Consider the following 25,884-nt stretch of genomic DNA (forward strand, 5'->3'; position numbering starts at 1 on the left):
ATTTTTAAAACTAATATAAAAGTAGTGATCACAACAAAAGGTACAATAGAAAACTAAATTAGTTTTACTTTGTAAAGAAGTATACAACAGAACTGTTTGAGAAGGTTTCTACTGCTTTCTATCACACATTTCATCACATGCACCCTGAGATATCTGTGGATCTTTTAAAAGCCAAGTAACTTCATCACAGTTAATCCTTCGTTACTCAGGTGGGGTGTTGCACACCCCAGTTGCCAAAGTTCTGTCTATTTTTCATAGATGGCGCGACGTGGAGCTTTGATACCTTGAGTAGCTGCAAGTTGACTAACGTATTGCGCATGCAAGAGTGTGCGTCAGTCGGAGGTGGACCCTTGAGCTGATAACGTGGTATTATGTCATTCTGGGTGTTTAGTACCCCACCAGCGTAATCCTGCAGAGTATCGTTGGCATTTCACATACCCACCCGAGCATTGGCAAATTATATTTTTATGGTAAGCTTTTGTTGCTGGGTTCTGTTTATAGCTTATTTGCTTATGGCAATATTCCACTGTTTACAGATGAGTTATGAGGAAGCCCAGGATAGGCTTGTCAGACATTTGGAGGAGGTCGAAAGTGAATCTGAATCAAGTGAACAGAGTGATTCCAAATTAGAACCAGAGTCAAATTCAGACTTAGATCCAGAACACATCAGCCACAGTGAACATTATACAGACTCATCCGAAGATGCTGATGAAGATGATGATGATGAAACACAGCAGGAAAGCTACTATATAGGAAAAGGCAAATCCTCCAAATAGTATAAGACACCACCTTGAAAACAAGTTTGCACCAGAGCTCATAACATTATTAAGGAATCGCCTCTTACTATATTCTTTTCACTGGTGAATGTCACTGGTATAAATGCTCATGTGGTGTACCATGAAAACACAGGTCATGCATTGCGGCGCAGACTTTTCCTGAAAAAGTTTGCCTTTGACCTTATTCAAGAACAACTTTGCCAAAGACAGGCCAGAAGTTCTCATCTCAGCAAAGAGATGCAACTGAAGCTCAAAAGAACAACTGAAGAAAGTTCTGCTGCGAACCCATCACCAGCAAAGAAAGCAAAACAGGCAAGGTGTGAGGAACGCCCAAGGAGTAAAGACAGAAAAACAAGATTTCAGTGCCATTCCTGCAGTAAACACATATGCATGAAACATTTGGTTCCAACCTGCCATCAGTACACCACAAGTTCCCAACAAACACAGGAATAGTGGAACATTCCATGAAGTTGTGAACTGTGACCACTTTTGAAACAGACAGAATGAATGTATACGGTATAGAGACATGACACTTTTTTTTATTCCCACCTGTTATTATTGAAAAGAAAATTTTAGACAGTGATTTTGTAAACATGAAAAGCCAGAGAATGCTACATGTCCTAGTAAAGATTAATTAAATTGCATTTAAAATATTTCTTACTATCAATTCTCCATAAATTAAAGTGGGATGCAATACAACCCAGCCGAGCACTTATGAGAGTTCACGAAACCCGAGTAACGAAGGGTTAATGGAGGCAGGTGGCTCATATCTTGAAGAAATATGACGCGCATATTCCAGCAGGGGCAAAGGTGAAACATAAGATTGGCTGAATGGGGAAAGATCAGTGAGACAAGGAGCGCATCTGAGAACTAGCACACAGACTGCTGTCGAGCAGCCTTTCATATAACTACATTAACCAATCAAAAAAAACAATCTTTATTAATAATGCATCTTTCTAAAGTGAAAAGTAGCTCAAGACACTTTTTTCATAAATTACAGATGTAGTCATTTTTATCCAGTGTTACCATTAGCAAGTCATCTTGGAATCAAAAAGAAGAGGAGACGGGGTCTGCAGTTTTCTGTTTTTAAATAGTGGTTTTAAAACACAAGGTGCAGGTTTAGAAACAATTGTTTACATATTTCAACTATCTGAGGACTTTCAAATACTGGAATTTTTTCAGTGAACACACAGTAAGCAAGTGCTGTTGCTGGAATTCATTCTGTCAGTTTATCAAAGTGAACACCACCCAAGGTGCTTTACAGGAGGAATGCAGTTGTTTGCAAATTTAAACAATCTGAGCTTTGACAGATTCAATGACTCCTACTGGGGCAGGCAGGACATTAGTGGTGGAACTGGATCTGCTTTCTTCTGACTTTATATAGCAATTTTTATGTGTAGTTGTACAGGTTCACTCTAACTGTTTCCACATTTCTACAGTGTGAGCCCTGACAATGGAAGTTATTTGCTCAAGGACACACAGTCAGCTTGTAGGTGGAATTTGATCTGTGATTTTATTCTTTTTCACCAACCAAAGTGCATACACTCCCAAGTAAACTGCCCCCATCTCCTTATTTATGCCATTGAGAGATTAAGTGACTTGTTATGGTTGTAATGGTTCACGCATGGGGCGCTGCCATTTTTCATCTAACTGTTTAGACACTAGGGCTCACACTGTCTTAACGTTTAACTGAATAACAGTTTCATTTCCAGGAGCAGACACATATCCAGTTCAAAGGCCTTTGAGCTTTTTCTAGCAAACTTTGGGTTGCCAGTCTGCTTTGAGCCCATACAAAAAAAAAAACACAGCAGCATGTCCTGTGCAATCCTGATATATGTATATCTGTGAAATATGATCTGCTTTTTAAGTGATATTTTATGCTTTTCATATTAATCTACAGACCTCTTAATGGCACAATTAAAAAAAAAAACTTGTCATACACTGTGGTATATTATAAGTCACTTGATAGCATTCTCTGAGCCAGCCTTAAATGTCAAGATTAGAAATAGGTTATTAAATTAAAAGAAATCATAAAGTAAAACACAATTAGAAACAAGTATAGTAAATGGACTAGCCAATCAAAATTCACAGCACATTCATTCATCTCTAACTCACAACAAAAGGAAGTACCATGAAGAACTGAATGGCAGTTTTTGAAAGCTCACTTTTATTTAGTGCTTTTCAGTGACTTTTATGTAGTGCTAGATTACGAGCCTGTCCTGAATTTTTATTTTTCTGAATAGTAAATGACAGTACATAAAATGTAGAAAATTCATTCTGCCAAAAACTGAAGTCCAAATGTGGAAACCAAAGAGTCCAGTAATTTCACAAAGTCATGCAATTACTCCCTCTAGTGACTATTTTGAATAATGTAAGTAGAGAGAGAGAGATTGTTGTTATTCATGTAGCTTTTTAACCTAATTTAACAATATAATTTAATCTTACTTGCTGGACAGATAGATGGGTGAAATACACCATATACGATAGATAGATAGATAGATAGATAGATAGTTTCACCCCCAGGAGGGATTTCCGCTTTTTCCAGAAGGGATTTTATTAAATATAAATGTTGAGAGCTCTTTTTAGTGTAGCGCCCATAAATGCCACACAAAACAGTAGATAAAATCCATGAAGCCATCATATAGGGTGTTGAAGGAAACGACCTCTAAGCCAGGCAGATTTACCTCTTTAGATTTGGAGATCAATACAAAACAGTTCCAATACCATACAAATGGTCTGTTTTGTCTCCTTTAATTATGACATAAACAGCATACCAGACAAGACACATTAAGACCAATTTTGTTTTTGCCAAATAGACCTTTCACTGTGGCCCACTACTGTAACCCCCAAGGATGATAGTTCAATGCCACCACTGTGTAACCTAGAATATGACACCTTACCTGTCAGAACTCACTCTATAAAAATATAAAAAAGTGAACTGTAGGTAAAATATGATTTGGGACAGTGTTCAGTACAAAAACGTTATATAAAATCATACACATCAGATCCCAACAGTGATTCACTGCAGCTGTAAGCACTTTCATTCACCTGGTAGCTTTCCAGCAGCAGAAACATTAAAACACTTGATATCCTTCCGGTAATTCACCTTTTGATGGCATTCACTATGGAAAGGCACTGTATAAAACTAGAAGGGGCCTGGATCAATTGTCACTACTGACTTCTTATTATGTGATCAAATGGGTTTCTATACTTGCCAGTCATAGAAATGTGCTGTGCTATACCTGGAAAACTCTCTGCAAATGTCCAGCAGGATAACATTTGGTGAAATTACTAGGTTGTGGCAGAATGCCTGAAACTTTTCATGCCACTTTTATCCTATCCAAATATAATTTTTGCCTTATGAGTGTGATGAACGCTCCCACATAAGCTAAAAGGGAAAGACTGGTTTTGCTAATCTCTAAACTCATCCAACCCGTTCTTCCCTGACCTGTTTTATTTTTTTATTCTTAGCCTTAATGTCCGCTAAATGTACTTGGCAAGCAGGTTGGCTTTCTAGTGATTGAGCAGCTGGACTGTAAATAATAGAATGCCAGCTGAATTATTTTACCAGCCTCAAAGAGAAAATTACCTTTTAAGTTTGATATGATTTGCTCACACTGGCTCCCCCTGGTGGTACCCAAGAACCCAACACGACAGCCTTATGGGACAACAACTCCCATGCTGCCCTGTGGGCGTCCGCAAAGGGTCTTGCCACAAAGGATACTGCCACCCAGTGTTTGGGGTAACCTATACATGGGAAGCAATCTCCCACTGTCCCACGTTTCCGGTCTCCAGAGAAGGAAAGAGGATACTTCTCTATTTTATTGTCTATTCACTATACTGGTCCTCAAGGAGTTCCCATCCAATGCTGCTGGGTTGCCAGTCCCAATGCCCCAGGTGCTGTAGTGCCCCTCCATGCCCGTCTCCAGACTGTTTGTTATATTGCGCTCCAGCTCAGGTAAGGAAATGGGGTCCATCCATCACTAATATATATATATACTAGCCATGGTACCTGTCGAAGACATGGATATAAAATAAACCAAAAATATTTCTTATCTCTTGCCCTACCTTCAGCACATTTCCTCCATCTTTAAACTGGTGCTCCTGGTAGAAAAAAAATATAGAACGTCCATAAGGGACCTTGGGATTGTGTTCACTATGAACAATAATACATAATATTACAAGTATCATTCGCTATGGCTTTGACTGAATCACTTTATCCTATCACTGCTCCCTTTGTAGTAATGTGAAAACACGTGTGATTTATAAGCTACTTCTTATTACAAAATGTCAGCTAAAAGAGTAAATACAGTATAGTAGTTTATTCTAGAGATGACTCTTAACCTGTTTTTTGTCTGTGTTTGCAGGGACGAGGCGTTTTGCCTTATTTTGCTAATTTTCGCCTCATATCAGAGCTGTCAACACCATTTGTAAATCAGAGGTAAGTGGAGCAGATAACAGTCTGAAGTTCTCTTTTGATTTATAGTTTTGGAGTGTGGCCCAATTTAGAACTTCAGGTACAGTTTTTTTTATTCCTAGGATAAATAAATAAATAACTTCTTGAATAATATGCATTTAACAGGAAAGTTGTTACTGCATACTAAGGCTCACTAAAACATCCATCCATCCTTTGCTTGTGATATGCTTGCATTAAGTAAACAGTAAATCTATAAATAAATACAATTTTTCTAAATAAAACAAACAGAAAAGAAAGTGAATCATGGGGAGTAACATAAGCTACGAATAAATACCACCAAGTAAACCCTGGCTACCTAACCATATAAATGAGTTTCCATTCACTACCTGGTGTGGTAATAAACGCCACTTTTTCTCAACAAGCCCTAGCTGTAGTACCTTATGTTTCAACCCAACTGATCTCCCAGCCCCAATCGGAGTCACCTGTTAATGACTGCCATAGTGGCTGGAGACGCTGCCTCCTGGCCTGGTTACTGTCTCATTGTTTCTGTGTAGTTTCCATCTTCTCCCCAAACTTGAGTGAGGTTTTTTCTCTAGGCAGTGAAATTTTCCTCTCGTATGCTGAATACAAGCAGATTTTAGATTTTGATTGTTGATTTGAAATGGTCTCGAGTGAATTAGTGTTCCTTGTAAAAAAAAATGGTGTCCTGATCTTGTCCTGTGTTGGTTCTTGCATTCTCCCTGATGTTACTGAAAGTATGGTAAGGGCCTGAACATGTCTCTGTTGATGGTATCATTCTTCTTCTTCTTTTGGCTTCTCCCGTTAGGAGTTGCCACAGCAGATCATCTTGTTCCATATCTTCCTGTCCTCGTCATCTCGCTCTGTTACACTCATCACCTGCATGTCCTCTCTCACCACATCCATAAACCTCCTCTTAGGTCTTCCTGTTTTTCTCTAGCCTGGCAGCTCTATCCTTAGCACCCTACTCCCAATATACCCAGCATCTCTCCTCTGCACATGTCCAGACCAACACAATCTCGCCTCTCTGACTTTGTCTCCCAACCGTCCAATCTGAGCTCACCCTCTCATGTCCTCATTTCTAATCCTGTTCATCCTCGTCACACTCAATGCAAATCTTAACATCTTTAACTCTGCCACCTCCAGCTCTGTCTCCTGTGCCACCGTCTCCAGGCCATATGACTGCTGGTCTCACTACCATCCTGTAGACCTTCCCTTTCACTCTTGCCGATACCCGTCTGTCACCAATCACTCCTGACACTCTTCTCTACTCATTCCACCCTGCCTGCACTCTCTTTTTCACTGAATTGGCATTCTGTAATAGCACCATTTTCTTGGACAGAGTTTGTATAAATAAGATTGTGGATTAGTGGCCATTTGGCACTTAATGTTTGCTTATTGTAACATTTGGAATCAAAGTTGTTCCAGCAAAAGGATCTGATGCCAGTCTGCCACAGCACAACCAACAAAATTCAGATTGTTTGAATCCCCTGATCAAACCGTTTTATTACAGACATGTACTACCCACTACTGGAGATTTCTAATAGAAACAGCGGACTGGGAAAGTTACACTAACACATGAGATTGAGCTCTGGGTACCAGATACTGCGTCACCGACTTTAGTAAAGAAAAACCCTTGTTTGAGTATTGTTATATTTAGAGTACCTCACATCCACTTTATATAACCAGTTGTACTCCACAGGCACTAATACTAGATTTGTACTTTAAAAAGAAAAATGAATAAAAGCAAAAGAATGAACCTACACAAACATCGTTTATCTGCAGGCACTAAATCAAAATGGTTTGAAAAATCTGTAAATAGGAGAAGATTTCATGAACAAAATATGTAGAACCTTGGCACTTTATTAAGATCAATGTGACATCTGGAGTGTCTTAAGTGGAGGCTGACAAAAAGCAGTTCCTTTGTGTTTAGATTTTACAAAAAAAAAAAAAAATAGAAGAAGAAGAAACAAAACTGTAGTTTTTTGGCACATAGCAAAAATTGAAAAAACAAAAATCCATAAATGTGTATTCCAAGAAAGCAAGGAAGTCCACTCCCCATCGGTCACTGTCCAGCCTTTGCTTTCATATTAGCCATCTCACGGTTGGATTTGTGATTTGAAGATAGTGATGTAAGATGTTTCATGGATGAAAAAATTCCAAGGCTCTTAATATTGCAACAATACTGAAATTTTAAATGAATGATATATTTTTTAAACATCACAGAAGATGGAAGGGAATGAGTGAGTCACAAAAACAGCAAAACTGTAACACTTTCAATAGGAGACACCATCTCAAGATATTTTACAGTTGTGCTGTTGCTTTTATCTGTCTCTAGTTACTCTACTCAGAGACGATGACAGGTTAAGTATATATAATGAGTTGGTGCAAAACACCAAATAGCAGCTTAAAAAAACGTGAATTACTCTGAAAAATGTAAAACACAAAGTGTGAAAGTAAATGAGGCAGATTCCTGAGTTCATGAAGAAACTTGCACCCCAGCATTCTGAAGTGCATGTAAAAAAATGCTGACCAGGTCTTGCTGTCCATAACTCTGCTAAGTGTGCCTGGAAGACATGTTGACTACGTGATTTAACGCTAGTGCTGACACCTTTGACCAGAGCTTCAGCCTAAGGTGTGATGATGCCTTAACATTTGATATTTCACAATAAAAAGTGTCTAAGGTGACATGGAGGGAGGGGAAGTGGTGCTAAAGTACGAACTCCTAGATTCTCCTAATGTCTGACTATTTTCTTGTTATGCAAGGCTAAAGAAGTAGGAGAGTTCAAATAAATGTTACTGCCTGGTGTGAGTGAGTAGTTTCAAGACCAACTGTGCACAGAGAGCTCTGCAAAGTACAACACCATAGTCGGGGAAATGTGTACAAGGTGCTTGTTTCACTCAGTTAATGCACATTGAAAATGAGGACAAGAAGGTAAAGCGCACAGGCAATGCCATTGAAAGCAATGGATACAAATAATACGTCAGTGGAATCATCCTTGATCATTTTACTCACAGGCCTGACTCCAAATACCAAAACAAGGCCACAAATCTGCATTAGTGAAAGATTCTGATGGATTATCAGAGGGTCCATTTTTCTGTCACGATTTTAGAGCATTCATCCCTCAGTAAGTGGAGTAAGTGTTCATCATCACTTTATGATTCTTTGATACTTAATGGTTTTCTATCTGTGGTTTTTTTTTCCTTGTCCTCCAGATGGTTCTTTGATGTCCTCTCCTACCCTCGATCAGGACTCCAGGTGGTACTCAACGGTGTTGCAATGGCTGTGGTGTTCTTTGCGGTGCGGATTGCTGTCATGCCCACCTATTACATTCGTGTGTGGTCTACAGTGGGCACGCCTGCCTTTGAAAGGTTGGGCCCTGGACCTCAGGTGGCCTGGATCTTGTCGAGTGTGAGTCTTGATGTCCTGAACATTATTTGGATGTACCGCATAACCCGTGGCTGCTATCGTGTGCTGACTGGCAGCAAGTCGACGAGGACAAAGAGGCAGACATCTGATCTTGAAAACCATAAGGACTGAGCAGTACATTTAGGAACTTTGCCAGCATAGTATCAGTTGGGCAATACTGTTTGAAGTACTGCCTCCGGCCGTAGTGTCTCCAGGATTAAATAAATCAGCATAGCTGATTGAACATGTGGGGTAAAGGGCAAGGGCAACATCATGAGAAGACATGGGGAACACCCTCTCTGCACCCACTATTGGGATTCAGTGTCAGAAATTTGGTTAATGTGTGCACCTTAGTCTTTTGCCCTCTGTTACTGTAAAGCTTTGAAACCATACCACGTCAAAAAAAATGGTGGGTCCTACGTGATCGTAGTGAAGCTGACTTTAACCACTGTTTACCTCGTTAGGATTCCAAAACCTAGTACCTTAGCAAGGTGTACTGAGAATTCCTACCTCACAAAAGCACTGAGACTTCATTTCACTCTGTTATGCTGCTCAGTATTTTTAATAATATTACTAATAATAATACATTTTATTTATATAGCACCTTTCCCATGCTTACAGAAATCACAACAGGATTTTTGGGGAATCTGCTACACTTAAAGTGTGTTAGTCATATAGAAAGGATAAGAAATAATTTAATAAAATGAGATAACAAAAAGGCAACTAAGTGCTTCTAGACCTTCACGTCTATTCAGCTGGGGAGTTTGCCTCCCAGTGAGTTTCTGTAAGGAATGAATGGGGGTGAGAGAAGGATTTGTGAAAGGGTCAGGGTCTATCAAGCTCAACAGAAGAAAAGAAACATGTTCACTCTACACTAACCATGTTCCTCTGCAGCATCACTTGTCCTTGAGCCCAAATTTGAGTTGCTTATACTGCCATGACTGACTCTACAACAGCAATCATTCTTTTATTATGCCAGTTTGTAACATCAGGTTAAAGAGTTTTGGCTGGGGCTTGGGATTAAAGGTGGGTTGGGAAAAAATAGAAATGGGAATGGCTATACAGTGTATACAGTACAGAGCCCGATTACAGGCCTGTCTCTACTGCGGTCATTCCCTTCTCCATAGTGACTCACGTTAGGCAATTGTCAATATCACCATGTGTCAGTCCTTCACACCACCACCAGGAGGAAGCCATGTCTATTTTTCAGTCAGTCTTTGTTACGGCACAGTTTATATAGTAAACCACAATACCGCCAACAAGGATACATTTCCCTGAAATCACTATGAATGTAGAGAAAAGCCAAGCAAAATGACACCTTTTATTGGCTAACTAGAAAGATTACAATATGCAAGCTTTCGAGGCAACTCAGGCACCTTCTTCAGGCAAGATAGGGTCCTGAGTTGCCTCGAACGATTACATATTGTAATCTTTTTAGTTAGCCAATAAAAGGTGTCATTTTGCTTGGCTTTTCCCTGAAAATCACCAACGTGTATTTTCTACTATAGTTTCACTCAAAGAGTTGGGCACAACACTATCACACCCAAAAGGGGTCATATTAAAGGTAAGCTTTAAGATCTCAGCATTGAAAATTGGTAATGTCTGAAATTCCATTATGGTAACTGCAGTTGTCAGACATCACCTGCTGAAGGAAAAGGAGAATACGTTGAAAAATGAGAAGTGTAGCAAATACAGTACATCTGGTTTCCTGGCTGTTGTCACAAATACATCTGTTAAGACAACTCTAGAATACATTTTTAGTGATAAAGAATAACCATTATGGGCAACTCTTATATATTATTAAATTATTAAACTGAATTGTTTATGGTATAGCATTAAAATACTAAGAATTAATGAGTGTATAACCAATAACACAACAATTGGTTTATCAATCATTTTTCAATTAGCAGACAATTAACTGATTTTTTTACATAATTTCATTACACCTATCATATTTATTAGCACTTGATATACAATATGTTAAAGAGTATACCCATCGTGGAAAAAAGTAAATCATATGGGAAAATTATTAGACTTCTTTTTAACAGCAAATTATTGGCTCTTTTGTAATTCATTTTCTTTGCTATCATTAATTTGATGAGTAAATGATGTGCTGAACTGCTCACAGTTGTTTACTGTGATATACCTTTCTTTTGATGCATGCAGTGCTCTTCATAAATCAATGAATCTTCATTTTAGTGTACCCATCCCAGGACACATTTACTTGATAATTACCCAGGGTCATGTTTTCACTACAGCTTCACACAGGAATCGGCAGAGAAAGAAACAGTAACCCATTCCAAATCTGAAGAGGTCAGTCTTTCTTTCATTTGTGAATTTCATCTCATGAAGCTTTACAAGTACCCAGTTATTGCTGCTGTATTGGTACATAGTGAGCCCTGGCACGTGAAGTGATTCCCTTACAGTAAGTCAGCAAAGGGAACTCAACCTTGTGATTTTAAATAGTGCCTTTCACTGTGAATGCCTTCCTAAGATGTTACACAGAAAATGTTTAAAAAGTTATCATTTCATACACATTGGGAAATCTGACAGGTGAAGTGTCTTACTCACAGTCACGCTGTAGTGGGATTTGATTCTTGTGAGTTTATATAAAGACTTTCATGGTGAACGTTATCTCAGTCATTTTACAATTATAGATCAACTGTTGCAATATTTCTGGAAATTAATTTTCTCAGGGTCAAAGGTGAGTTAGAGGAGGTGAGTGAACCTTGAGTTTTTTTGTATTATAGTTCATAATAAACATTCCTCCCATGATGCTATACAGTAATATGACAAATTTCCATTTTTATTTTATTTTATATTGTGCTTATCATTTTGCACAACTTTTAAAGATACTATACATCTAGCAAATAATAGATTCTACATTTCTACGTCATAATGCCTGACAGGCTTAGTTGTAGGGACTAAACCTTTTTTTAATAAAGGAATGACTTTGCCACTAGAGGGCCCCAGTGCTCCTCCGCTGCACATTACCTATCCACCCATTTTCTTTGTCTATTTCAGCCGTTCTTAAAACTGATTTCAAAATGAATCAAAGACTTAGCATGCAGTTACAAGTGATCGTGCTTTAGAGGGAATATCCACAAACAGTGAAGTCTACACTGCCCTTATGGATTACACCAAAAACAGCAGTTGTGAGGACAAACCTTGTACTCTTGTAGCTGTTCCTGGTCAAGACAGCTACATTAAAAATGGATTTTAGTAGGCAGGCAGGTAGACACAAGTATATTTTTAATTGCTGGGACATTAATAAGCTACCCAAACCAAATATGCTGCTACTGGTCAGTAATTCAGCTTGCTGCCAGTTAAAAAACAATTTAAATCACAGAGTACATTTTAAAACCAGCCACACATTAACTATGAGACTAACAAATAATGCGCCTCTGCCACACAGCCTCATCGTGTATCCATGACATATAGTCACATATCAGAATTACATTTCAAACAATTAATAGCACTTAAAACACTTAGATAAAGGGTATAGACAATCTAAACTAAAATAGCTTACAAGCTTGAGATCTGTTTTTTGAATTTAGCAGTGAAACAAAGTTTTAATTGATGTAAAATTTCTTTCAATTTTTAAACAAATCTGCATTGTCTTTTTTAATCTGACATATGAGTGTGGTGGGCAGCACTGAAGCTCAGTGGCTATTGCTTCTGCCTCGTGGATCCAGCATCCTAGGTTTGAATGTTGCACCTGGTCTTTACCCTTGTGACATTTGCAGGTTCTCTCCTGATGTCTGTGTGGGTTTTACTCTTGGCATTCTGGTTTTTCTCTCATGTCATTGAAGACAATAGTAATCGGTGATTATGAATTGGTCCTGTGTGTGACTGTGTGTGAGTGGACCTGGTTATGGCCTGGTGCCTTGTCCTGGGTTAGCCATGAGGAGACATGACCCTGCTGGGTTAGTCACAGACCCCCTGACTCTGAATTCAGAAAAGCAGACTTGAGAATGGTACGTTATGTTATATGAGCGAGGTTCTGAGCTGCATCCAGAAATCTTACAGAATTCCATGCATACAGTACGTCCATTAGTATATATCAGTAATGGTGCAATGCTCGATACATGAAGTGAATACACTTGACTTGAGCATTCCTAATTTTCAGACTCTTTCTCTGTACGTTTATCATTTGTTTGCTCAGAGGTTGATGCGGTCGCCTCTTCTTGAGCAGCTTTTCTTTACTCCACCCTAGTGGCCTGCTTCTTCTCTTCTTTTCTTGTTAAAACTGATTAGGTCATTGTTTTGTGTTGCAATTACTTTGTACTTTTTCTTTAATTTTTCATTTAAGTCTTCAATCTGCCTCAAGAATGATTTAAGATATGAAGAGGTAGGGGAAGTGATGGCGAAGGTGATAGGGATGAGAATGGCACCCGTACACATGCGCTGCACAGCCGTCCTGCTGGCCGCTGCCAAGAGTTGATTCTACAATAAAATAAAATAAAAATAAAAAGAGGAATAACCTTGGAGGTCAATCATCATACTGAAAGCAGATAGTAGACGTCATGTAGTATATGTGTACCAAATTTCAGGTCAATTGGTCAAACGGTTTGCAAGCTACAGGTGATTTAAAATCCTGGACAGACAAACGAACAGCCACGGTTGCGTATTATATATAAAGCAAGGATATTTTTCACAGTGAACACGGCTCCAACATTTTACCATATTTCTTAAATTATAACAACTCACTTGGTGGAAAATGATCATGTAACCTTGTGATTTTACAGAGAACCATTACATAGTCAATACCACATCTAGACATGTTAGAGGTGGAGAACCTCGGTTTCCATATTTTTATAATGTCCACACTGGCAGGTTAAACTACTTGCTCAGGGCCACATAGTCACCCAGTTTTTGAGACTAATCCTTGTGGTTTATTAGATTTTTGTCTATAATGAGCACTTTGCTGGATGTTATGTGTGTTATATGTGGTACACTTGTTTCCATATTTCTACAATTTGAGTACTGATATGTGGAGCGACTTGATCAGGGTCATGCAGGGAGTCTGTACAGGGTTTTGAACAAGGACCCTTGAAATTTACAGTGAAATACTTCAAAACCACCACACTGCTTGCACATTGGAGTATCTCAAAGATGATGTTGCATGAGCACTTATTCACTGAAGTCTACAACTGAAGTCACATCCATTCTGTAACCTACTTATCCATTTCAGGGTCAGGGGACATCACTAGAAACAAGGCAAAAACCAACCCTAGAGGATGTGCTGACCCATTATCCTCTTTAATAAAAGCCCTGTGTGCGTCCAGTGTCCGTGTGTGTGTCTTCTGGTGAAGTGCGCATGTGCGGGGTCACACGGCACGTGTTCAGTCTCTTCCTGTGCATTCCCTGTGCAGACACACACACAGGAGCATGAGAGACAGACACACATACACAGGCGCGTGCACGACAGACACACGCACGCAAGCACACGCACACACACACACACACACAGGTGTGCGCGTGCATTGTTGCAGCGTTACTTTTCTTGGTTGTTTATTAATTTTTCAACTGTTCATTTGTTTTCCCTGTGCTTAAAACTCATTAAAAAAGGTGTTTTTAGCGAGCGAGTCATAAGGCTATAGCGCGAACTCTTCCAGTCTTAGTTTTCTCAGTTGTTCAAGGATTTCTTAGTGTTATTCAATGTTTTTACATTTAGTTTAGTATTACGCTGTGCATTCAGTGGTATAATTAACTATATTTGTGCTTAAAAACGTAAAAAAATATATATTTACATACAGTTCATACGGTCAGGAATGGATTATTTGTATTTACATACAATCCTATGGGGGGAAATTACTTCGGTTCACGACCAAATCAGGTTAGAACCAGCGTTTTGGAACGAATTATGGTCGTGAGCCGAGGTTCCACTGTATTACTGTCATACAAAATTACAGGCATTTTACGGAAATACAAACCAGTATTACTGAGAGGGAAAATTAAAGGCACACAATACAGTGACGCATATTACAGCTACATACAAGGTCCCTTGCCATTTAATATAGACTGTTCATACAAATGTTTATGCACTACTGTTCTAGCGCCCGTTATTGTAACGGGCTTAATGTCTAGTAGGGTGTAAATACCATTGCACACTTGTCTACATGGCTCCAATTTACAGTTACTAATTCAACTAAAACATTCATCCTTGGGATATGGTAAGGAAATGGAAAGCAAAGTGAGAGCATACAAGCTATGCAGGTGGGGACCAGGCCAAGATTTGAACCTAGGAATCTGGAGCAGTGAGGTAGCAGCACTAAACACCGGGTCTTATCCATAAAACCATGCACGGCAGTTTAATTTATGTAGCAGAGTCTGGCATGAGCACCGTTATAAAAACTACAACTGAAAAACGTTTGAGGTTTACATTTTGGCTGCCTTAATGTAATCAATGTGCCATTTTATAATCTAGCTTTATTCCTTATTTTCCTTTAGAAAAAACACTGGACGTATTTAAATATAGCAAGGAAAGTGGTGTACTGAAACTACTACCCTACTCTGCCTTTTTTCTTTTTTTATTTGGGAAAGCATACTATATACAGTATTTATATCAAGTCACTAAAAAGTTATTAGGAGAAAAGTGCATGGAAATAAAATCCAGACAGACGTAAACTACTTTCAGTTAAAAGTGTTCGTTTTAAACTGGTGTGAGAATCTCAAATGATCCATTCCGGTCCTATCATTATAGTGTAAGTACAGTTTAATGGTTTCAGTTAACCCTTTATATATACCTGCTTGTAACTTACATTCACATACTGGCCATTTTATTAGGTCCATCTATCTGGAACTGGGCAGGGACCCCAACCACAAAAAATATGTTAATTCTTTGAGGCATAAATTCAACAAGGTGCTGGGCAAATTTCTGACGGATTTTGGCCCATGCTGACTCGACAACATTATGCTGTTAGAACATTAGAAAAGTTATGATGAGAACAGGCCACTCAGCCCCGCAAGCTCACCCATCCTATTCCCAGAGATTGTCCAAAATGACATCAAGTCCATATCTGAAGGTCCCTAAAGTCCTACTCTCCATCACAATACTTGGTCTGTGGAAAAAGACCATTCTCTACTGATCTTTCTCATTAATACACCTGCCACTGACTGGATGGTCATCTGTTTATTGCACCATTCTCAGGCAAATCTTAGAGACTGTGGGCATGAAAGTCCCAGAAGGTCAGCCATCTAAAACCGCTTTATCTGACACCAATAATGACTCCAGTTTCTTAGATCAGGAATCTTGGGAATCCTAATATCTGGTCAAACAAAAACGAATCACCTTGACCATGTCAGGGTGCTGTATAGATTGAGAGGTTTGCATTAAGAGAGTGACCACTGTGTGAATGCTGTATATGACTTTTGGAGATTTTAGCATTGTGGTTCCTGCTATTGCCTCACAGCTTGCAAGAGTGGGGTGCGATTTCAGGATCAGTGTACTGTTTGTGTGGAGAGGCATGTTCTCTTTATGGGTGTGGGTTTCCACCACAGTTATACACCTCTGTGATGTAATATAAGTACCTCAGAAAATGCTACCAGGGCTGGGCATATAACCAGTGTCAAGAAGTAAATCATGAACCTTGTGTTTTACAATCTGGCACCCCATTATATACAAATACCAGCAAAAGGTAGCAATGTGGCCCATTCTGACATATACAGTTATAAACAAGAATTTCTTTCAAGTTCTCTTCAGATGTTTTAGACAACATGGAAACAAACCAGCAAAACGCCTATGATTTGTGTCCTTACAGTGATGGTGGAGCCTACTGTAGTGGTTGTTTAATAAGTCCACAGGGAGTCAGAGGTCTATCAGCGCCACAGTAAGGATCAGCCCTGGATGGAAAGCCAGACCACCTCAGAGTGGTCTGGCCAGTATAACCCAATACATTAGCATAATCCTATATCTATTAATGGGCCTGGGTTCAGTTATTGGTCTGGTTGATGTGTGTATGGAGTTTGGGTGTACTCTCTAAGTACCAGAAGGGGTTTCCTGTTGGTACGAAGGACAATAACAAGTAAAAATGTAACTGTACTCTGTACATGTGGAAATATTACTACTACTTCTACATTTAGAGCAGTAGCCCAGTAAGAATGTATTTTGGGAAGGACTGGCTTCCAGATAAGAGTTGGTTCCTGCCTTGAACGTGATGCCTTTCCTAGTCCTGCGCTTCACAAGCCTTCAGTAGAAAAGCAGGATTTGGAAAAGGGAAGGATGCTTTTCTTAAATGCTTGCCAAAAATGGAAGACCACTGCTGGCTCCAAGAGATTCACAGTCAGGACCGAAGTCAGATTTAGGTGCATAAGTTTCCTTTTCTGATCAATAGCAAGATTTAACCTAGCTGTTTGGATTGTGTTTGTGTGGCACTGTAAGCCCCCTGATTTGCTGTCTCTATGCCCAAATGACTTTCTTTTGGAATATTCCCTCTGTACTCACTCCCTTTATGGTCCATTGAGCATTAATGCTGTTGTTGTATAGTTTGACCATGGAGTTCATTTAACACCCTAACAGTGTGAGACAGTGCTCCCCATGTTAATTACCCATTTTATAAGGTCACAATTAAATCCTATGTCCTAACTGGCTAAAGGGTAAAATATCTCCGGGAATGCACTTTCTCATGGTGGTCCAGTCTCACAACAGATGAAGTCTTCTTGATCCCTGAAATATGAAGAAACCTGCTACAGAGGAGAAAGGGTCTCACTATGTCCACATCAGGAAACACGTTTCCAAATGCAGGCTGGCCCTGATGGCAACGAAATGTTTTCAAAGCTACATTTCTAAACCTGGAATTTGTGCTGGTATTCCTTCTGCACCACATTTGCCAAAGCAGTCAGGTCCAGCATTGCTTTCTTATGATAACATTCATCACAAAAAAATGTTAATTAAAACATGCTGTGTTTTAGAAATAACTTGGAATAGCTGCCACTGTTCCTCCCTGGCAGCTGGTGGCTATGTTTTCATTCATAACTTTTAAAACAATTGTTGATTAAAAAAAAAAATAGTACAATGAATTGAGAAAAAAGCTTTGTAGTAGCAAATGCATTGATCTTGCACTATGCATTTTAATATTGAATACTAAGTAAATGTAATAGTTTTACAGTATAATATAATATAAAACTATTTATCTTCTAAATCCCTTTTGTTATTTGTACATCCTTTCCTCTTATATAAAGGTGATTAAATGCATCTTTAAACTCAGGATTCCTCACGTGAGATTTTTTTTCTTTACCACTTGAGGCTGCAGTCATTTCACTTAACTGATGAAGTAGTGCTTAATTCTAGAGTGGATGATATAAATGGGTTATCTTTACCTCACCACCCTCCACCACCTCACGCTATCACATACAGCCCTCTTCCTTATTTATGTATTTACTGATTTTCATAACCCAATTATTCCATTATAGGATTGTCAGGAGACAGGAGCTTCCCATCAGCCACGACTGGTAATGCCAGCTTAATCCAAGTCATGGCCATACACAAACCTAACTACATCCATTCAGGACCAAGCTAGAGTCACTCATTAAACAAGCAAACACTTGTCTGGTGGGAAAATGCTGTAAAACCCTGAAGAAACAGACAAGGATAAGCTGGGAATTGAATACAGCGTCACTAACTACTATGCCTCCTTGTGCCTTGCTTCAATGTTTCAAATAAAAAATAAAAATTGTAAGTTAAGTCAAGTTGTCTTTTTTCTCCCTTTTAGATTGTCTCTGGTGGTATCTAAAATGTGTTGTTTTGAATCTTTGAATAATCCGTATGGAAGCAGCCTCACCTTCTGGAATAAACTGAATGTGCAGGAAGCAATTTTTCTCAGGTTTGTTCATTCTTAACATTGTGTGACAGGTTGCCCGGCTGGCAAGGCAATTCCACCGACAGAAAACATATTTTTAAAATGTTTTGATATGTAGTGCAGTTACAACTTCTGGAAGCCATCTGTTCACACACATTTTTTGGATGTGTTGTCAGGCATTTACTTTAAATCACAGTATTGTATATCTATTTCACAAGATAAATGGTTAGATAATCACAGCATTATTTCTTGGGTTCCAAGAAGTAAAGACAATGGCTTGATGCCTGTGACTGGACAGACTCAAACAAAAAGATACGACAGTCATTTTTATTTTATAAACATTTAGCAGTCAAGTATTATAAGGGTACAACTAGATACTGGTAACAAAGGAGATACATAATTCCATGAGACTAACTCTGCATTGCCTAAATGCAGATTAACAGCGGCTTGTGTTGTGAAATATTTAACTATGGTGAGAGTTGATATCAATAATTCAGGGCAAACATTCATAGGTATTTCATGATAGCTACTAGTTACTACTAGGAAATATTGGATTTGTCAGACATAATAATAATAATAAAAATAATACATTTTATTTATATAGTACCTTTCCCATGCTCATAGACTCATAGGTCATCCTTGTTCTGCAGTGATGCACTATGATAGTGTGTTTATACTACACTTCAGGGTGTCTTTTTTACATGCACTGTACACCACATCTTATTTGAAATTTAAGTATGAATGTGACCAATATGTAATTCAGGATTACATGGTCCCATCTTTGTAAACTCAATTTCCTCTTACAGCCTCATCCAATTAGCAAATCTTTGGTAGCCCATCTGAAACATTTAAGGTACAGATAAAAAGTTTAAGAACTGAGTAACACTTGACACATTTTCTCAGATTTTTAAAACAACAGTTTTATTAGGCTTCCTGTAATTAATACTATAATATAATTCCTGTAAACATTAAGTTCAAGAATTTCTCACTAAGATCATAGGAAAACAATATCCCATGATTGCAGTGACAGTATTTGGAAGTAAATTCCTAACTTTATGGCACTGAATCTGCAGGAGCATGGTGAGATACAATTGATAATTTACAGAATATAAGGTACATCTTTTTTATGACATATTAAAGATGTGATACAGATCAACAGATAAAATATGAGTTGTTTCTCTTACAGTGCTAGGAGAAAGAATTTATCCTCATTCTGATTTTCTGCATTATTGCATGTTTTTCATAGTAAATCTGGTGCAGTTTTTCATGGTTTGTAATCACCTGAATTTATTTTGGTTGATGCATAAGATAATCAAATATATTATGAAGTTTTGTGATAAGAAAAATGTATAATTAACTCAACTCAATAAAAAGGATAATTAGGATCCTGGCCTTAAATTAATAATAGGGCCTTATTTGGGTCAGTAACTCTTGATGTCAATCCAACTAACTTTGGCCAATATTGGGTGAAACAGTTAGCACAGAGTTTTCGAGGCACATTGTACCATTATCAAAAGAGGTTCCCAAAGCCTCTGGAAAACAGTTTTTAATGTTCAAGAATTTGAAAACCATTACAAAGTCACGTCTTAGGCTCCGGGGCTCCACTACACCATAATTACAGATGCATTGTCCATATGCATGAAGTCCAGAAAAGTAGTCTTCCAAACATTGGCTCTCCTGCACAAATCTCTCTAAGAGCAAAGTGTACATTTTTTATAAAATCACAAGAAATCTCAGACTACCTTGGCTTAAGCAGCATCCCTGGGATTGGCCAGTCCTCAAGAGTCCTAGAACAGCGGTTTATGGACGCTGGTCAAAAGGTGAATGTTTTGCTGTCATTGGCCTAACTATGATGAAAAAATAATACTACATTCAAAATGTAAGAACCTTATTCTAACAGTCAAGTATGGTATTGATAGTGTCCTGCTTTCAGGATGGTCCTGTACAACTTGCTGTCCTCAAGAGAATGATGGACTTTTCTCTGTTTGAAATTATTCTTCATTACAATTTCAGGCTATCTGTATGTGAAATGAGGTTGTAGTTGAGTTGAGGCATGCAACAGTGCGTAGATCCAAAATACAAAAGAAATTCTGCTTTAGGATGGCCAAGGAAAAATAAATGATAAATTTAAGAATATTCCAAACATTAAGATATTGGTGGAAGGACTTAAACTTAGCGTGCCTGAAAAGCACTCCGTGAGCTGTTATCCATTATTACAGATAATTTACCAAGGAAGCTGCAACATGTAAATTCCACCTTGAAGCTGCACATACATATATATATATATACACATATATATACATATATATATATACATATATATATATATATATATATAGTTATTTCTTTGTTATCGTGCTTTATATTTGCATCTGATTTTTCATTGGAATTTACTAACTACAGTAAATATTCATTCATATTGTATTTACTTTCATTTTTCTGTAAGTGAAACCTTTACAGGTCGAGCAAATGACTTAGGATCGCACTATGGGTCGTCAGTAGGAATGGAACCTCAACCAATACACAGCCATGTACACATTCTAAATCTTCTGAAAATGCCATATCAGTTCATAATGAGAAGGCACTTTACTAATGATGCCTCACAATAAGGAGACCTGAGTTCGCTTCCCGGGTCCTCCCTTCCTTAATTAGCAACCAAAGGATATTAAGACACAAAATTAACCAACACATAAACAACAACCTGCGTCCATCACACAATAACTGAAAATAAAGAAAGGTAAAGGCCTCAGTAATGTTGATCTGCTCAGGTCCACAACACATTTTGACAGACTCTTAAAACAGAAAATCGACAGTTTTGGAAATGTCTGCCATGGTAGAATGGGGGCCATGGAATTAAATATTGGGTTTAATTAACAACGAGAATTGGCTTCAAATTAAGAAACTGAATGGAGTGAAGCTGATTGGAGTTTGAGGCCCCAACTTAGTTGGTCATCAGTTGGCTCACTTCACCTCAAATTTATGTTTAAGTGCCGTTGAAGGAAACAAGAATCAATTCAGCGGTCAGAGTCTCAACAAAAGTCAATTAAAATAAAGGGAAATAGTTCATTAGCAGCAAAAACTGGTCACTAATTAAGAAAAGAGGTAGAACGAAAACTTGCAGCCACAGTAGCTCTCCAGGACTGGAGTTGGAGACCCCTGCTCTAACCCTTTTGATTTCATTTTGTCAGCCAATTTATTTGTTCCCTTACTTACCTATTTTTTTTTCACTATTCATTTATTGTTTGCACTGGAGTGCCTTTCTCATTTCCATACCATTCAGTAACTACACACTATCCAACAATCTGACAATATTGCCTGGTCATGTGAATGTTGTGTCCCATAAATAATTTACATTTACATTTTCAAAATATAGAAATGCAAGTTTAAAGAATATTTTTCTTCATCTGTTAACTGATACAATGCAATCAAAGGAAATTATTCATTTCTCAACCCTTCTTTCCAGTAGATGGTTGATCTTGATAGATATTGATTGCCTATCAAAATCAGTCCAACACAGGAGTACACCGTCATCCAATGTGAGCCTCAGAACAACCTGTAAGAATCCAATGGTCATGCCAGTACTATTATGTAATCAGAGTAGCAATTAGCAGTGTGAAGATCACTTAGATTCATTTCTAATATGCCGAAAATCAAGTGTGTAACCCTAAGGACCTGAGGAGGAATGTTTAATAGACAGAAGAGTAAAAAAAAAAAGAAGTTTATGGGCTATTTGGAACAAAATTGTCCTAGTCAGAGGATGGTCTGCTGCCTCTGTCACTGAATTAATCATGAACTCTGCTTTGTATCATACAATTTTCCACTGAAATAACAGTCAGCTGAAGTACAGTTGCATCTATCACTATAACAATGATCCTAACATAAAATGTCTACTATAGAATGGCTGAAGAAGAAGAAATGTAATACTGAAATCTACAATGGACCTTCAGAGAAATGTCAAATGAGGACCTGAAACAAAAAGCTCATTCTAGAAACAAGCTGAATGTTAGATTTGTTGAGGCAGTTTGCCATTGAAGAAAAAAAGGTCAACATTTCTTCAAATGTATTGTGACTCATCCACAGTTACTGGAAGAGTTAAGCTAAAGTCACTGAAGCTATGGGGAATCCACTGACTACTAAATCTAAATGCTCTTTAAAGAGACATAATGTATGGCCTTATTAGGATCTAATTAAGGTTCTTACAACATTCAATTTAAAAAGTACACAAAACCTGAAAGACGGTCTGTATTTTTTCAAAGAAATACATACTTGTGTATTAGCAGAACAGCCTTGGGCTCCATGAGGATATTCTTAAATAATTTCAAAAAGAAAATTAAAACTTTCCCTTTAAAAACACCTTTCATGGGTTAACAATGAAAGTGTCATTATTTCATATTCCATTTTTTTTTCTGTGTCTGTTTAAACAGCCATCCATTAGCATACTGGGAGCCTGGGTAACATCCCAAAGATGTCGGCCATTGGCAAATTATTTATAAATGGGGTGTGTTAAGCTGTCAAATGTGGGACAGCCAGGGCGAGAGCAAAAGCCTCTCTAATATAAACTCATCTTGGCAGTTTCTGCCACTTTTGGGAAGGTTTGAAGAAGAAATGATTTTGGAACTGAGAGCTATCCAGCCAGCCTCCAGCACAGGGAAGTGCTTTTGCCTTCTTTTGACCAAACATGGCCAGCAAAAGCACAAACATAAAGGTTTCCCTCCTCCCCTCTGTAAGCTGAATGGCTTATCACAAATCAGTTTTGTAAAGTAATTAACTCTTTTGTGGCTTTTCATGACAGAAATCTTCATTTGCTAGAACTAGGACTAAGATTTCACTATACAACATGCTTTAAGTGCTGTAGGAAAGTATTGCTTCGGTCTCACCTACTTTCTTTTTTCTAGCTGTAAGGATAATATAACATGAGATCTGCAGTGTGCATCTAAAATTATATTAAGACTATAAAGTCCTGTTAAGGATTTGTACTAGCATTCCTGGAAGAATGTTTTAGTACACTGTGTAATACTTCCATCTATTTTCCCTACTCCCTATACCTGATACAAGGTGTTAAGCCCAAAAACATGCAAGGATGTCATATTGAAATGAGAAGAAAAACCAAGTTTGTAGTTACTACCCCTTTAGGAAATTATACACCTTTGGATATCGCTTAATGATACCGTAATGTAAATAAATCTTATGATGATTAATCTCTTTCTTTAATGAGTAGAAGTAAAAAAAAGGCACCTGATATCTTAAACAATGAGTGTTCTGAGAAAGTGGTGCAATGTTTAATATTACTACCTCACAATTTCAGAGTGGATCTAGGTTCAGATTCGGGCTCAGTCACTCTGTGAAGTGTGAATGTTGTACCACATTTGTGTTTGTTATAGCTGAAATCAAGGACTGCCATTTTAAAACAGCAGTTTTAAATGGAATAAGAGCTTTACGTTAGGAGGTTTCAGACAGAAAATGACTAAATAAATTACTGTACGTAGTATAATAAGGAAATATTTATTTAAATATCCAATTCATCAATCCATTTTCTGACCTGCATTTTGCAGCTATTTTCTTAGAAAATTCAACCTTGTTTATAACTATGAAAACACAGAAAAATTCATTACCATGTGTGAAATAAGGCGCTACAGAGGCGCCCCACCCGGCACAGACTCACACTGAGGCACGTGTAAAAAGACGCAGACTTTTATTTTTCTTCACCTGTGGGGCACATCTTCCCAGTGAACCCCACAGGCATAACAAAGTCCCAATTAAGCACAGTAACCACAACAAACCACCAAGTAACTCGCCCTTCTGGCACCACCACTCCTCCCTTGAAGCTTCATCCTCTCCTCCCGACTCTGGCCACTAAGTAATAATGGCTGGCCCCTTTTAAAGCCCACCCGGAAGCGTTCCAGGTGCTTGACCACCTGGTTCCAATTGCACCTCTAAGTTGGGCTGAAGAGTTGTCCAGCTGGGCTGTGGAATCCATGCAGCACCCCCTGGCAGCCACCCCAACTCCCAACTGGTCTGTTGAGGACTCCATCTCCCATGAAGCCCTGCGGGAGGTTGAGGCATCACCGCCGGCCAGGGAGGCTGCCACCAACCGTCCCGGGGGAGGTATTGAGTTGCCCATGGTTGCTCTCCCGGAACATATGCATGGAACCCGGCCGCCTGCCACACATGCAATGCTTGTACAGATGCTATACAATATAACTATACATATCTTTTAATGTGGAATAGAGTTCTAAAGCTGAAATGGCATTTTATGACTCAAAAACTGTTTTGACTTCACATCTAGTACTAAAGAACCCTAATGTTTCCTCTCCTCTTATTCCCCAGATTGATTCATTCAACTGCACCCTAACGGTCGTTCTAAGTAGCTTAGTCAATATTTGAGCCTGATCATGATATACTTAGAGAAGAGGTATACTGCCATCAAGTGAGCTGTCAATCACTGCAAGTATTAGCTTTTGGAATGGGAATTCACCCTTGTCACCACCCTTTTAGTGGATGGTGGCACAGAATGAAGTGCACTCCCAGGTTGCTGGATGGTTCCCGGATCTACAATACTTTTAGTTCACGGAGGCCCATAGAAGGGGAATTTTGCATGTAAACGCAGATGCTCTCTCTTGGACCGACAATCTTGAAGCTCGACTTGCTCTGATCCCTAGGACAGAGCTAAAGGAAGGCGAAGTCAAACACATTGAGAAGGTCCTTCCCTTACCATGAAGAACTTCACGGGTACATCAGGGGAAGGATTTGGAGATGACATACCAGTGCTTTACCCATAGCCCAGATGACACAGCAGACAAACAAGTCTGACACCACCTCCTGCACCTTCTCTTCTGGCTCTTCTGTTATAAAAACCAACAAAAAACAGGAAGTAGTAATCACTCACAAAGACTGGCAGACCAGAAAAAGGACCTCTTGATGGCTGCTAACATTTGTTTCTGTTTTCAGCCTTTCAGACAACTTGAGGCTAATAAACAGGTTTACCAGGTGGTGTTTCAGGACTTTAATACCTTCCCTGTCATTTTCTTATGTCATTACAACCCATATGAGTTCAACTTGAGCTACACAGCTTTAAATAAGCTACTTTTCAATACATATGGAGAAGTAATGATAACATAATTAATATTTTTAAATGTCATTCTCATTGGTGTTGGTAATAATAATAATAATAATAATAATAATAATAATAATAAAAGAAACTACAACAAAGCATAATTAATTTCTGAGAACTGATCCCTCATATTATATATAATCATAATCATTAATATACAACCTCACATCGGCATACATTTTGTGGGTTTTTCTCCGATATACATTTTCAGCTCCAGATTACCAGCAGCAATCATTTCTCAGCCATTTTACATCAGGACTTGAAAACCTGCTGGCTAAGGGGTGTGGGGTACAGCCCGGACACAGACAGGCAGACATGCTGTTTCACCACACCCGTTTATTTACAATCTATTA

At 38.5% G+C, this 25,884-nt stretch overlaps 1 protein-coding gene and 1 long non-coding RNA gene across 3 annotated transcripts in view; one reads left to right on the top strand and one right to left on the bottom strand.

The window, feature by feature from the left end:
- Positions 1-9,943, top strand: part of tlcd4b (TLC domain containing 4b) — a 30,470-nt gene extending 20,527 nt beyond the window's left edge. For both annotated transcript variants that reach the window (XM_039772567.1, XM_039772568.1), the window contains exons 6-7: positions 5,144-5,217; positions 8,428-9,943. In XM_039772567.1, the coding sequence (XP_039628501.1) occupies positions 5,144-5,217; positions 8,428-8,752 (399 nt within the window). In that variant the 3' untranslated portion in view covers positions 8,753-9,943. The remainder of the gene's footprint in view (positions 1-5,143; positions 5,218-8,427) is intronic.
- Positions 1-25,884, bottom strand: part of LOC120541176 — a 94,874-nt gene that overhangs the window by 61,890 nt on the left and 7,100 nt on the right. The window lies entirely within an intron of this gene.

Source organism: Polypterus senegalus, chromosome 12 (genome assembly GCF_016835505.1).
Source record: "Polypterus senegalus isolate Bchr_013 chromosome 12, ASM1683550v1, whole genome shotgun sequence".
Taxonomy (NCBI): Eukaryota; Metazoa; Chordata; class Cladistia; order Polypteriformes; family Polypteridae; genus Polypterus; species Polypterus senegalus.